Source organism: Hippopotamus amphibius, chromosome 14 (genome assembly GCF_030028045.1).
Source record: "Hippopotamus amphibius kiboko isolate mHipAmp2 chromosome 14, mHipAmp2.hap2, whole genome shotgun sequence".
Classification (NCBI taxonomy): domain Eukaryota; kingdom Metazoa; phylum Chordata; class Mammalia; order Artiodactyla; family Hippopotamidae; genus Hippopotamus; species Hippopotamus amphibius.
The window spans coordinates 75,285,119-75,296,910 of record NC_080199.1 but is presented as its reverse complement, the minus strand read 5'-3'; the positions used below and the strand labels follow the sequence as shown (position 1 = coordinate 75,296,910).

Genomic DNA, 11,792 nt, shown 5'->3' with positions numbered 1-11,792 from the left:
AAGCAGTGCCAGGGAAGAAAGGAAGAGAGGACCATTTACTGAGTGCCTATGAAGTGCCAAGAACATCAGACATTTTGTCTCGTTGAAATCTCAAAAAATAATAAAAAAAATATTTCTTGGGACTTCCTAGGTGGCGCAGTGGTTAAGAATCCGCCTGCCAATGCAGGGGACATGGGTTGAATCCCTGGTCCAGGAAGATCCCACATGCTTCCGAGCAACTAAGCCCGTGCGCCACAAATATTGAGCCTGCACCCTAGAGCCCATGTGCTGCAACTACTGAAGCCCCTGCACCGAGAGCCCGTGCTCCGCAACAAGAGAGAAGCCACTGCAATGAGGACCCTGAGCACCGCAAAGAAGAGTAGCCCCCTCTCTCCCCAACTAGAGAAAGCCTGTGTGCAGCAGTGAAGACCCAATGCAGCCAATAAGTAAATAAATAAAAATAAACATTAAAAAAATATATTTCTTGAGTGCTACTACACAGCAAGATGGTATGATGTCATCGCCCAGAGAATGGATCTTAGAGCCAGACTGCCTCAGCTTGGATCTTGGCTCTGCCACTGACCGGCTGTGAGATTCCAGGCAAGTTACTAAACAACTCTATGCCTCAGTTTCCTCCACAGCAAAATGGGAAAAACAGTATCCACCTCATGGGGTTTTAGCGAGGACTGACACATGTCACATACTTGAAACAGTGCCTGGCTGCATGTGTCTGCTGTTATTATTATTCTACGCAATGGGCATATTTTGGGGAACAGTAAAATTGTCTTCATCTTACAAATAAGGACAGAGCAGTTTCGTGGAGTTATGTAACTCACCAAGGGACACAGCTTGTGCAGGGCAGATTTGGAATACAGGTATATGCAGCTCCGAAGACCTTTCCATCACATACCAAAGCCAAAACAAATTCCTACTACTGAATTTGTGTCACTCAAAGAGACTGCAGACAGGCACAGGTGTTTGATCAATACATATTATTGAAAATATTTCTCCTTCAAACCAATAAGCCAAGGGAAATGCAGAATGGCTCAGGAAGGCAGCTGCAGTGATCAAAAAGTGTGGGTCAAGGCTTCTTTGGGTTCCAGCAGGAAACTGGAGGTAAGAGAAGGCTCCCAGGAGAGCAAAGGATTAGTCAGAATCAGTGATGGGAGGGGCAGTGGAGGGCTAAGAAAGGCAACCTCAATGGAAGCAAGAAGCTGGTTATCCAGGACTCAGATGAGAAGGGAAATGGCAAGGTCTGGGGTTTCTAGCGACCGCATACCTGGATGACAGAGCAGACACGGGAGCCTGGGTGAGAGCAGGCCAAAGGGATGAGCCCAGAGCTGCAGGGCAGCCACAGGGATGCTGGAGCAGGGGCGAGCTGTAGACCTTTTGGAGTCTCAACTTCCGTTCACACTTTTGCTGCCAGCTGCAAAGTAAACTGAGGGCCTCAGAAGGATTAAACAAAAACAGGAGGAAAGGTGGGGGGGGCACTAAACCCAGTCCTGGGGCACAGCCCCCCACTGACCCCTTCCACTCTTCTCTCACCATAAAGAAAGCCAGTGAGGTTGAGAACAAGACAACTGTCCAATGAAATTAGATTTTTAGGCTGCATTTATCTATATGATGGTGGTGGGAGATGCTGAATTATATGAAAAATAATTTCAACTCTCCACTTAATTTTGCTTGATTATTTTGTCCTAGGAATCAATGGAAAGCCTTTGATTCAAAGTCTGAGGTCCTTTTTCCTAAATGAGTTAGGTTCTCCTTGGCCCCTCTCAGACCTGGGTACCAGACTGAGGAAATCCCAGGATAGGAAGGAGGGATAACTTCCCTGGGGGAATAAAAACTGGCTAATCTACCAAAATTCAAAGTACATTATGGAAGGAGTTCTCATTCCATACATCACATCCTTTGCTTTAGTGCTTTAACTCAGAGTATTATTTAATTTTTATTTATAATAGCAAGTTATAAAGAATACACTCAAATTAAATTCCACACAAATGCATCAGAAACATCCTCCGAGTTAAGTGATGTTCATGTATTGTTTTCCCTTTATAATGGAATACAATGGCTTAAAAATTCTTACCGCCAAGCCAAATTCAGCCCTTGGCCTGCTGGAGAAACCACCAGGGAAGACTCAGCCACTGAGTAACCTGTATTTTCCAGGCGCAAGGCGAGCTTCGGGAAGGGAAGGGGGAAGAGGGCGGGCGAGGACCTCCAGTATCAGCGAGGGCCATCAGGACGTCCTGCTAATAAACGACTTTTTCACTGTCCACACTATAATTGGTTTACAGCCTTTTTTGTTTATTTATCCATAAGAGCTGCTGTTAAATGGCTCGGGAAGGCGCGGGCCTAATGGCTCAGTATCGCTCCTGGGCCTGTGGGAGGCGAGAGGGGCGCAGGCGTCAGCGGGGACTCAGAGCGGAAATGCATTTCACCTGTAATGGACTTGGCGCTTTTATGATACCCTGAGCTATATCCACAGAAAAAAACACAACGCACGGCCTTGCTCGGTGGCGAGCGGGTATATGTATACACATGATGATTAGACAATCCAAAAATCCTCCCACCTTTGTCCCACCTGAAAAAAACAACAGCAAATGGCTGTTTGAACTTGGTTTCCTGGGTCACTTCTTTGGGTAGCCAGCAGCAGCAAAGGCTCATTGTGAGAATGGCAGCGCCTGGGTGGAACACCGTGAGCCCCCACCGCCCCCTCCCCCACGTTCAGTGGTGGTTGCAGTAGCTCAGCCCCGGGTTCCCGGATTTCGCCAGCGAGCGCAGGCGGCGGGTTTGCTTTCTGCTGAGTGCCTCTTTTCTTTCTGCAGGGCCGAGCAAAAATATTAAATGGGAGCAAATGAAGCATCGAAATGGAGACCAATTTACAGAAATGTGCAATTAGATGAGAAGTGCAAAGTAAACACTCTGGGTCTGGGGGGAGGGGCGGGGGAGGCCAGCAGCCGCTGCAAGGTAGGAGGGGGCTGCTGGAGTCGCGAGTAGGGGGGCTGCCAAGGGAGCGAGCGGGAGGAGGGGAAGAAAGAGAGGCGCAGGGGAAAGGCGGCCGATCTTTGTCCCAAGCGGTGCTGCCTCCCGCTCATAACCACGTCGCCAAGTCAACCCGCGGCGACAGGGCAGATTATCTCCGAGGGTCAACACGCCGCGGCCCGGCAACCCCCCTCCGGCCCAGCCCTCCTGATCGATGTGGTCGCTCGCGGCCGGTGATAGCGGGTCCTCCGCGGATGCCGCGAACAATGGACTCATTGACGCGGACGCGGAGAGATTAGGCGCGCGGGTCCCACGGCCTTTCGTTCCCTGGCCCCCTCGGACGGCAGGTGGCCCTTTTCCCTGAAGAAATCGCTGGGTCTTCCCCCGTCGCCCGGCCGTTCTCCGCCTGCCCTTCGCCGAGAGCCGGCGCTCCGACGAGCCCCGGAGCTGCGCGCGTCCCCACCCTCACGCGGACCACTCGGCGCCCAGCGCTCATCCGATCACAGATGTCCACAAGGCACCGGCATATCACAAGAGAAGGAATCAGCAGAGAAGTCCAGATTCCCAACAAGTTTTTGCTTTTTAATGAAAACGAGGCGTGTGTCAGGGTAGCGCACTCAATCCGTACGCATTCGCATATTTCTACCAGGAGAAATACTTCAAATCTACCTCGTAAAGGACTGGATGTAGTTTACAGTTTAGGAGAGTCAGTGCAGTGATTTTCTCTCGCTAGTTCCTTGTGGTTCACGCTCCCTCTTGCCCAGACTTTTCTGCAAAGGTGTCCGGTTTTTCTAAAACCCTTGTGGCGGTTCGAGGACTGTGGTCATTTCGGCAGGACGCCTAGGGCGAACCGGTCGGCGGTCTTGGTCGTGCCCGGTCCGAGGTTAGGTGCCAACGCGACCCGAAGATAGTCCGTCTGCACCACTGGGTCCGAAAAAGCCTCTCTATTCAGTGAGGACCCCAGAGTATCCAGAAGTTAGGGAACCAGTGGGAGCCAAACACTGACGTTACCATAAAAGCGCAACGATTTTCTTTATTTTCTGAACACTCCTTCTCTCCCAGGCCGGCCTTGTTTCAGTGGGACGCGGGAGTCCACACTGTAGCTGACGGGCTCCGGCTAGTACTCGGGATCCCTGGGGAGACATCAGATATCTGGAAACCGGGTGCCACCCCCTGCCCCCGCCTCCCAGACACAAGAAGGGACGCTACTTCTTTTCCGCCTTGCCACAGTGGGAACCTGCATTCTGAGTTGGCCAAATGAGCCCCAATTTCCCAAAATCAAAAATTAATGCCTTTCAATATAAAAAAAATTGGAAGCCATTGTGAATGCTTCTGAAGTTATGGTTTACACTCCAGAAATCCCGGGAGCACAGCCACAGACAAAACATACTGTGAACCCTGGATCTTTATGTGTTAGGTCACTGACATGACTCCTGGTTGTGTACAAGTTTCATAAATAAAATAGAACCAACTGCTTCCGAGCTGTAGAGCCGGGGTCTGCAAATTGTGTTGACCGAATTCCCTAACAACTTTTTAAAAGTCTGTGCACAGCCTCCACATCTGTATATTTATAAATTATATCAGTGAACTAACATGTACATTATCAGACATACAAGGAAAATAGACTGCTTAATGTATGATGAAAATATGTTTCTATAAGTGGAACAGAAGTTCTAATAACTTCATTCGTGCCCCACTCTGGCGAGTACTGCCAACTGCACATACAGGTGTAGTGAACTCAGCTGAAAGAGAAAGCTGAAACACTCAGGTGCTCGTGGGTACCTGCGTCCGGCTTCTTAAGGCAGCCAGCCAGGCCAATAATGGCCTCAGGCTGAGCCACGTGGGGCACAGAGGAGCCTATGGCGCGGCGGCCGCCCGCCTGTCCCGCCGGCACCGGGTCCCCTCTGCGAGCGGTGCCGAGCTGTCAAAGCTGCAGGGGTGGCGCTGGGAGTGGGAGCGCCACACAGCTCCAAGTCCCTGGCTCCAGCTCCCTTCTCCGGGTCTCCAAGGCCGGGCGGGAGCCATGAACGGCGAGGAGCAGTACTACGCGGCCGCACAGCTGTACAAGGACCCTTGCGCGTTCCAGCGGGGCCCCGCGCCAGAGTTCAGTGCCAGCCCCCCTGCGTGTCTGTACATGGGCCGCCAGCCCCCGCCGCCGCCGCCTCCATTCCCCGGCGCCTTGGGCGCGCTGGAGCAGGGCAGCCCCCCGGACATCTCCCCGTACGAGGTGCCCCCGCTCGCCGACGACCCCGCGGTGGCACACCTCCACCACCACCTCCCGGCGCAGCTCGCGCTCCCCCACCCGCCGGCCGGGCCCTTCCCGGATGGAGCCGAGCGGGGCGCCCTGGAAGAGCCCAGCCGCGTCCAGCTGCCTTTCCCGTGGATGAAGTCTACCAAGGCTCACGCGTGGAAAGGCCAGTGGGCAGGTAGGTCTGGCTCCCGCCCCCTTTGTCCTCTCCCGTTCGCGGCACGGGGCCCCTACCTCCGAGCACCACACAGGACCCTCTCCCAGTTTGCGTCCCCAGCCTCTGGAAAACCTAGAGTCGGACTAAACCATACGGGAAGCTAACAAGGCCATTTTGCACAGAAGCCCTTTTCTAGTCCAATTTGGAGCGTTATTTCCATTCAGCTCTCTTCCTGGGAACTTAAACCCCTTCCTGCCCTCTACGCTGAACTCCAGGAGCCCGCGCGCTCCCTGTGAGCCTAGGCCTGGCCGAGCTCAAGGCTTCGGACCCTCCAATCCTCCACCAGTGGGGGATCTGCCCGCCCAGGACTCCCGGGAGTGCGCAGGCCCCATGAGATGCTCCCGACCCGGCCGGAGCGCGCCTTCGGAGCCCCGGGCCCCTTCTCGCCCTGAGCCCACACCTCCCCACCTCCGCCGGCGGCTTCAGTGAAGAAAGCCAAACTGTCTCAGGGGCACCACGTAGGTACCGAAAAGCTGGGAAGGAAAACGGTACCCAAGCGTGCAAAGTTGTCCAGCGGCCGGGGCTGGAGAGGGGGGCTCACCGCAGGGCCGCTCACCCTAGAGGCCGGGAAGCTGGGAGAGGCGTCTGCGATGCTCATTCACTTTCGAAAGAACAAAAGTGTTGGAAAGGCTCTCGCCGCGCTGCTTCTCTGCAAGGCAGTTTCAGGAAGGATGCCCTCCTGGCACAGGCGGCTCAGGGAGGCCCCAGGCGCCGGCCCGTAAGGGAAGGTCTGCCCGGAGCGGGAGCCGGGGCGTATATGCGGAGAGGCCCCCATTTCCCTTCCCGGCCCAGAGCCGGCGGCGAGTTCCGGTGCGACCTGTGCCGCCGCCGCACAATGTTATCGCTTCCGTGCCGAAGCCACTTCTAGTCACACCTGCATTGCAAATACTGGACTTTTCTTTTCCTTCCAACTAACAGTCAGGAGTCAGGGGAAAGAGGCTGGAGGTGCCCCCACCCCGAGAATCCTTGGCCCCTGTCTGCCGAGTCTGGCTGGCCTGCGTGACCCTGACCCTGGTGCAGCCAAGCGGGGCTTTGGGGGATCCGGGCTCGTCCCCGGGCCTCCCCTCTCCCCACTTTCCTTTCTCGCGAAGGCTGTGTGGGGACCAGGCAGGTCCTGAGACAGGGCAGGGTCCCAACCCGGCTGCGATCTTCCCCACCTCCGGGGAAACCCCGGGCGACCCTTATCCAGCCCATGCGGCCGCGGCCAAAGGCGTCGGAACCTTGGCAAATGCGGGATTCTTGGGAGGCGGGAGGACGGCATCCCTAGACCGTGGGCGCTGGACTCTCAGTAAGTAGTTTCCTGCCAGGAGCTGCCTCCCTCCAGGGCCCCCTTCCTGCGGCGCGCGTTTCGCGAATTCCCAGCCTTTATCGCAGCTTCCACCGGAAAAATGCAAGGGAGGTTCTGAAAGAGCCTTTCTGCGGTAGGGTAATTCCCCCACCTTCTGCTCTAGTGGCGCTTGGACTTGGGGCGACCGAAGGAGCCAGAAAGTAAACCCTGAAGGAAAATCGGGAGCCTTGCCTGGGGATGGGGGAACTCTGGAAGGGTGACATCCTCCGGCTGGAGGGTGGGGGTCGGAGAGGCCTTTGCCAGCACCCTCTGACCCACTGCAGGCTCAGCCCGAAGGGAGGGCCCTCTCCAGGCAGCTGCCTGCAGGGTGCTGCTGTGGCCAGCAGCGTCTTCCCCAGACACTCTGCAAGGAACCAAACTTCAAGGGTCTGTGAACCCGCCTGCCTGCTCCTAGTGGGGTTTCACGGCCCTGGGAAGAAAGAAGTGACCAAAGGGCCTTTATACGTAGATGGGATATGAATACTAGTAACAACAGGAACTTCAAAACCCTCGACCTAAGAAATGAACTGCATCCACCTCGCTGGCAGGCTTGACCCTAAACACCTTCCCCTGCACCTTGGAGAACAGTGCAGACTGGGGGCCCTTGACATCTTCCAACACCACCAATAGCCTCCATCCTACACCTTCATCCCCTGCCAACTCATCCTGGGCACAGGGCCCCTGGGTTAGTGGGCCCTGTGCAGCCTCTCAGAGCACTTTGGTGAGGCTGGTGAAAAGGGGCCAAAGTCCCGCAAGGTTGAGTTGAATTTACAAACTTCAGAGGACCGTTTTAGACGTTCTGTTAAGGCTCCCTCATTTTTCTCCCAAGCGAGGAAGGCTTGGAAGTGTTAAGACTCTGAGCAAGCAGGACTCTGGAAACTGGGACCTGAGCCTCTGCCTTGGCTTCTGGGCCCCTCCTTTTGGCCTGGGGTGGGGGGGGACCCTGGCGGGTTGTATCTCGTAGTTAACCATCCCAGCAAACACACACACTGGCTCTTCAACTCTAGCCAACAGTCACAGGAGAAGTCTCACATACCTCTGCCCTACCTACGACAAGATGACTTAGGCCTCTTCCGGTGTTTCGGCAGTGTTTTGCTGCCCCGGGGTCCACAGCCCGGATGCAGCCAGTATCTCGCCCAGAAGGAAAAGATCAGGGCCTGGAGGCACACAGCCGCAAACACCGGGTGAGCGGTGCTAATCTGCTAGGCTGGGCCTGGCTGTTGCTTCCTCACGACCCGGGCTTGGGGCTCCTCTACCACCCCCACCACCGCCTGCCCCACCAGGCTCTCAGCTTCCCAGTGCGGGATCCGGCCCCAAGCCTCCCCTCCGGCCTCTGCCGCATGTGGAGCCCAGGACGCAGAGGCTGGGGCTGACAATGAACCTCTCCGGGGCTCAGAATGGTTTCCCTACTTGTCCAGGGCAGGGGCCCAGCCGAGCTTAGCATGACAATTATAGAGAATTTACCAGCTCTTGAGTTGGGCCTGATTACAACCATATAACTATATATAGACAGAATATATGGTCAGATATAACAATACATGTCATAACCTTGGGATTTTTATTAGCTCAAGGTTTTTCAAACTGAAGGCTGCACCCATCAGTCAGTGGTGAAATCCATTTACTGGGTTGAGAACATTTTTAAATGAAACAGTAAACAATAGGAAAAATTAGATAGCATCACGGGTAGTAAAGTTTGGTTTAATGTCCTAAATTTTTTTGTGTGGCAGTTATATATCAGCATGTGAACTGGGTGATGACTTGAAATGTATTTTTTACTGTGGGTCATCGTCAGAAAGTTTTTTTAAAGTACTGTATTAAAAACGTCTCTGCCTTTGTAGAATCCAGTCGGTTTAGATATCTATTACGTGCACTTTATTTTTTTAATTATGTGCATTTTAATCAGCCTCAACCCAAACAGCGGTTAAGTGAACTCATTCTATAACCACTCGTGGAGAGAGCCCGTGCCGCTTTGGCCTCCAAGAAAAAGCAACCTCCTTAAGGAAGGGCTGCACCCCCAGACTGGGCTCTTGGATAGACAGCCGGAGCTCGGTGGCCGGAATGGCTGGGAAGGGGCCAGGGCTCCTAGGATTGGGGCGGAAGGGCTGGGCTTCACGGGTGGGGGCAGGCAGGAGCCAGGGGTCGGGGACCACATTCACGTGCTGTGTCGCCCGCAGGCGGTGCCTACGCCGCGGAGCCCGAGGAGAACAAGCGGACGCGCACCGCCTACACTCGCGCGCAGCTGCTGGAGCTGGAGAAGGAGTTCCTATTCAACAAATACATCTCCAGGCCGCGCCGGGTGGAGCTGGCCGTCATGCTGAACTTGACCGAGAGACACATCAAGATCTGGTTCCAAAACCGCCGGATGAAGTGGAAAAAGGAGGAGGACAAGAAGCGCAGCTGCGGGACCGTGGCCGCTGGTGGTGGGGACGCGGAGCCCGAGCAGGACTGCGCGGTGACCTCGGGCGAGGAGCTGCTGGCGCTGCCGCCCCCGCCGCCCCCCGGGGGTGCTGTGCCGCCCGCCGTCCCCGCCGCCACCCGAGAGGGCCGCCTGCCGCCTGGCCTTAGCGCGTCGCCTCAGCCTTCCAGTGTAGCGCCCCTGCGGCCGCATGAATCTCGGTGAGAGATGGGGCTCCTCCCTGCCGGGTGGCTTTCCCCACTCGCAAAGGAGGGGGGAGCGGACCCAGGACCCCGGGTGTGACCCCCGGTCCAGGCCATTCAATGGGGCAGAGCTGAGCAGCCCACCCCAGACTGGAGGGGAGAACCCGCGTGCTTTGAGGCGCCTGTGCCAACTGGGGTGCGGTGGGGAGAAGCTGGCCCACCTTCTGGAAGGAGAAGAGACATTTTCTGTAATATCCGGGGCCTCTTCGGGTGATGCTGTCGGATTGGCAAAGTCTTCGCTGTTGTGCAGACACCACCACTCCAGAACCGTGGACCTCTTTAGAGAAGCCAGCTCTTCAAAAGACAACAGAAACTATACAAACGGGAACCCTCCCCAACACAGCAGGCTAGCTGGATGGAGCGCCTTAACCTGCCCGGAAACAGCCATTTTTACTCTAGCCTCTGCCTTACTGTTTAGAAATAATTGAAATGAAACATCTGAGGTTTCAAAGACCTATTGAAATCAATGCCCGTGGAACAGAATAATTCCTCCTTCTCCTCTTCTTCCTTTTTAATCCTTTCAGCAGAACCACGTCCTTCACCAGGGCACATCCTTCAGCCTCCACCTCTTTCCTCTGAAGAAAATGTCTTGCAGGCGTGGCTGGGGGGTGGCAGGCCTGGGGTGTGGGGGCAGCGGCAGCATCCCTGTACACCCCGTTGTGCCGGAACTCCCAGAGAGCGCGAAGGGAGATGGGCCTGGGGCAGAGGTTTTGGGGGAGAAAGATGGCCCCTGAGCAATCACTAAACCGAAGATATTTGGAGCTTTCTTTTCCAGATGTGGATTTAGTTCCTGGCGTGGAGGCAAGCAGGGTGGCCTGCCCCACCTTGGAAGCTATCCACAGAGTATGATTTCCATACCCTTAAAAATGACCACAATGTATGTGGTTGGGGAGTTTGGGGAAAAATGGTTATTTTTATTTAAAGTTTTAAAATGACCTAACAGTTCTTTACAAACAGGTCTGTGGTTTCCAGGGCAGTTTCTTGTTTCAGGGTCTGGGCCTTGTGTTCAGGTGATGTTTGTGGAAAACGCTTAATAAATACAGATAATGTGGAAAGAAATCAAAACGGATTCCCCTCGGTTTGTATCAAACCCTTCTTGCAGCGCCATGATTCCAATTCATTTAAAAAATTAAAGCAACATTTGCAGGGGTGGGGCGGGGAGCGGGCATTAACCAGGGAAAACCTGGTAATTAAGACACCAACGTTTGGGTTTCAGGTTGGGAAAGCACATCAGCAGGTGTATTTTCGGGTGTTTGTTTTGTTTCATTTTAAGCTTAGGAGTCACTTCTGAAGGTGAATTAATTTCTTAGGCAACAGAGCCCACAGGCACGGACAGCTTCCGAGGGCAGAGGGCTGTCGCTGAATAGTTGCAGAGCCAGAGCTGCCATCCTGCACCTGCACCAGTAGGGCAGAGAAATGCCCAAAGCATTGGTCCAGGAGAGGCCTTTTTCGGGGGGCTCTTTCGAAGGAATTGTTGCTTTGGACGCATCTCAACCCCTGGAGCCCGAGGGCCAAGAGTGTCTTCTGTTAGGGGCACACAGGCCCCGACTTAGTGGGCTTCCAACCTCCGGGCCACCCTCCTCCTCCCCGCGGTCCGTGGGCCGGCAGCGTAGCCCCGCTGCGCCTGCAGGAGCCTCCCCAGCGCTCCCACCGGTTCTGTGACAGCGGCTCACTCCCAAGAGTCGCTGCTATTATTTTCTTCTGCAAAGAGACGCAGGATTTGCTTCTGTTTTGCTTTTGCTTTTTGGTTTGCGAAAGGAGAGAGAGAGGAATCGAGTCATAACGCCCCTCCGAAGAAAAGAAGGTTCTGTGGATCAGAAAGGAGAACTTCCTCATCAGTGAGACGTTTCACAGGGAAGGGGTACCCTTGCCCTGCAGCCTCTCCATGCCCGCCTGGGCGCTGGAGTCCAGCAAATCTGCTCAGGGTCGCTCAAACACTGGCTGTGACCCTGATAAAATTACTCCACTTCTCCTGCCTCGGTTTCCTCATCTGTAAAATGGAGGTGCATACTACCTCATAGACTTGTGAGGTTTAAGCCAAAGAACATGTGTAAGGAGTTCAATTCAGTATCTAGAAAATAGTTATTCCTCCACAAATACTAGCTGTTTTACGACCATGATCATTTTCGGAAGCAGCTGGGGAACTGCTGCTGCAGAGATTTCCCTGTCTCCTGCAGCCCCTCTCCTTTGACAAATTTCCCCTTGTTCGTATAACCGCTGATCTTTACTGAGCCGCCCTTCGTCACAGACAGACTGCCCACAGCATCCTTCACCAGGGCGAGGCTGTCCTCATCCGACACCGGGGAAGCTGATGCTGGGGGGGTGGAGGGAGGACCTGCTGGAGCTCGGCCGCCCGCTTGGTGGAGGTGCGGAGACTTGTC

At 54.7% G+C, this 11,792-nt stretch overlaps 1 protein-coding gene across 1 annotated transcript; it reads left to right on the top strand.

Annotated features, from left to right (window-relative positions):
* Positions 1–4,813: 4,813 nt before the first annotated feature.
* Positions 4,814–9,954, top strand: PDX1 (pancreatic and duodenal homeobox 1). Its single transcript, XM_057707759.1, has 2 exons — positions 4,814–5,387; positions 8,928–9,954. Exons 1-2 carry the CDS (start codon positions 4,985–4,987, stop codon positions 9,371–9,373), a joined length of 849 nt encoding a protein of 282 aa, XP_057563742.1. The 5' UTR covers positions 4,814–4,984; the 3' UTR covers positions 9,374–9,954.
* Positions 9,955–11,792: the final 1,838 nt, after the last annotated feature.

Bases quoted from the DNA above. Each gene is read 5' to 3' on its own strand.
- PDX1 (XM_057707759.1), top strand. From the start codon at position 4,985: ATGAACGGCGAGGAGCAGTACTACGCGGCCGCACAGCTGTACAAGGAC. The intron at 5,388-8,927 runs GTAGGTCTGGCT...TGTCGCCCGCAG, and splicing joins GTGGAAAGGCCAGTGGGCAG to GCGGTGCCTACGCCGCGGAG.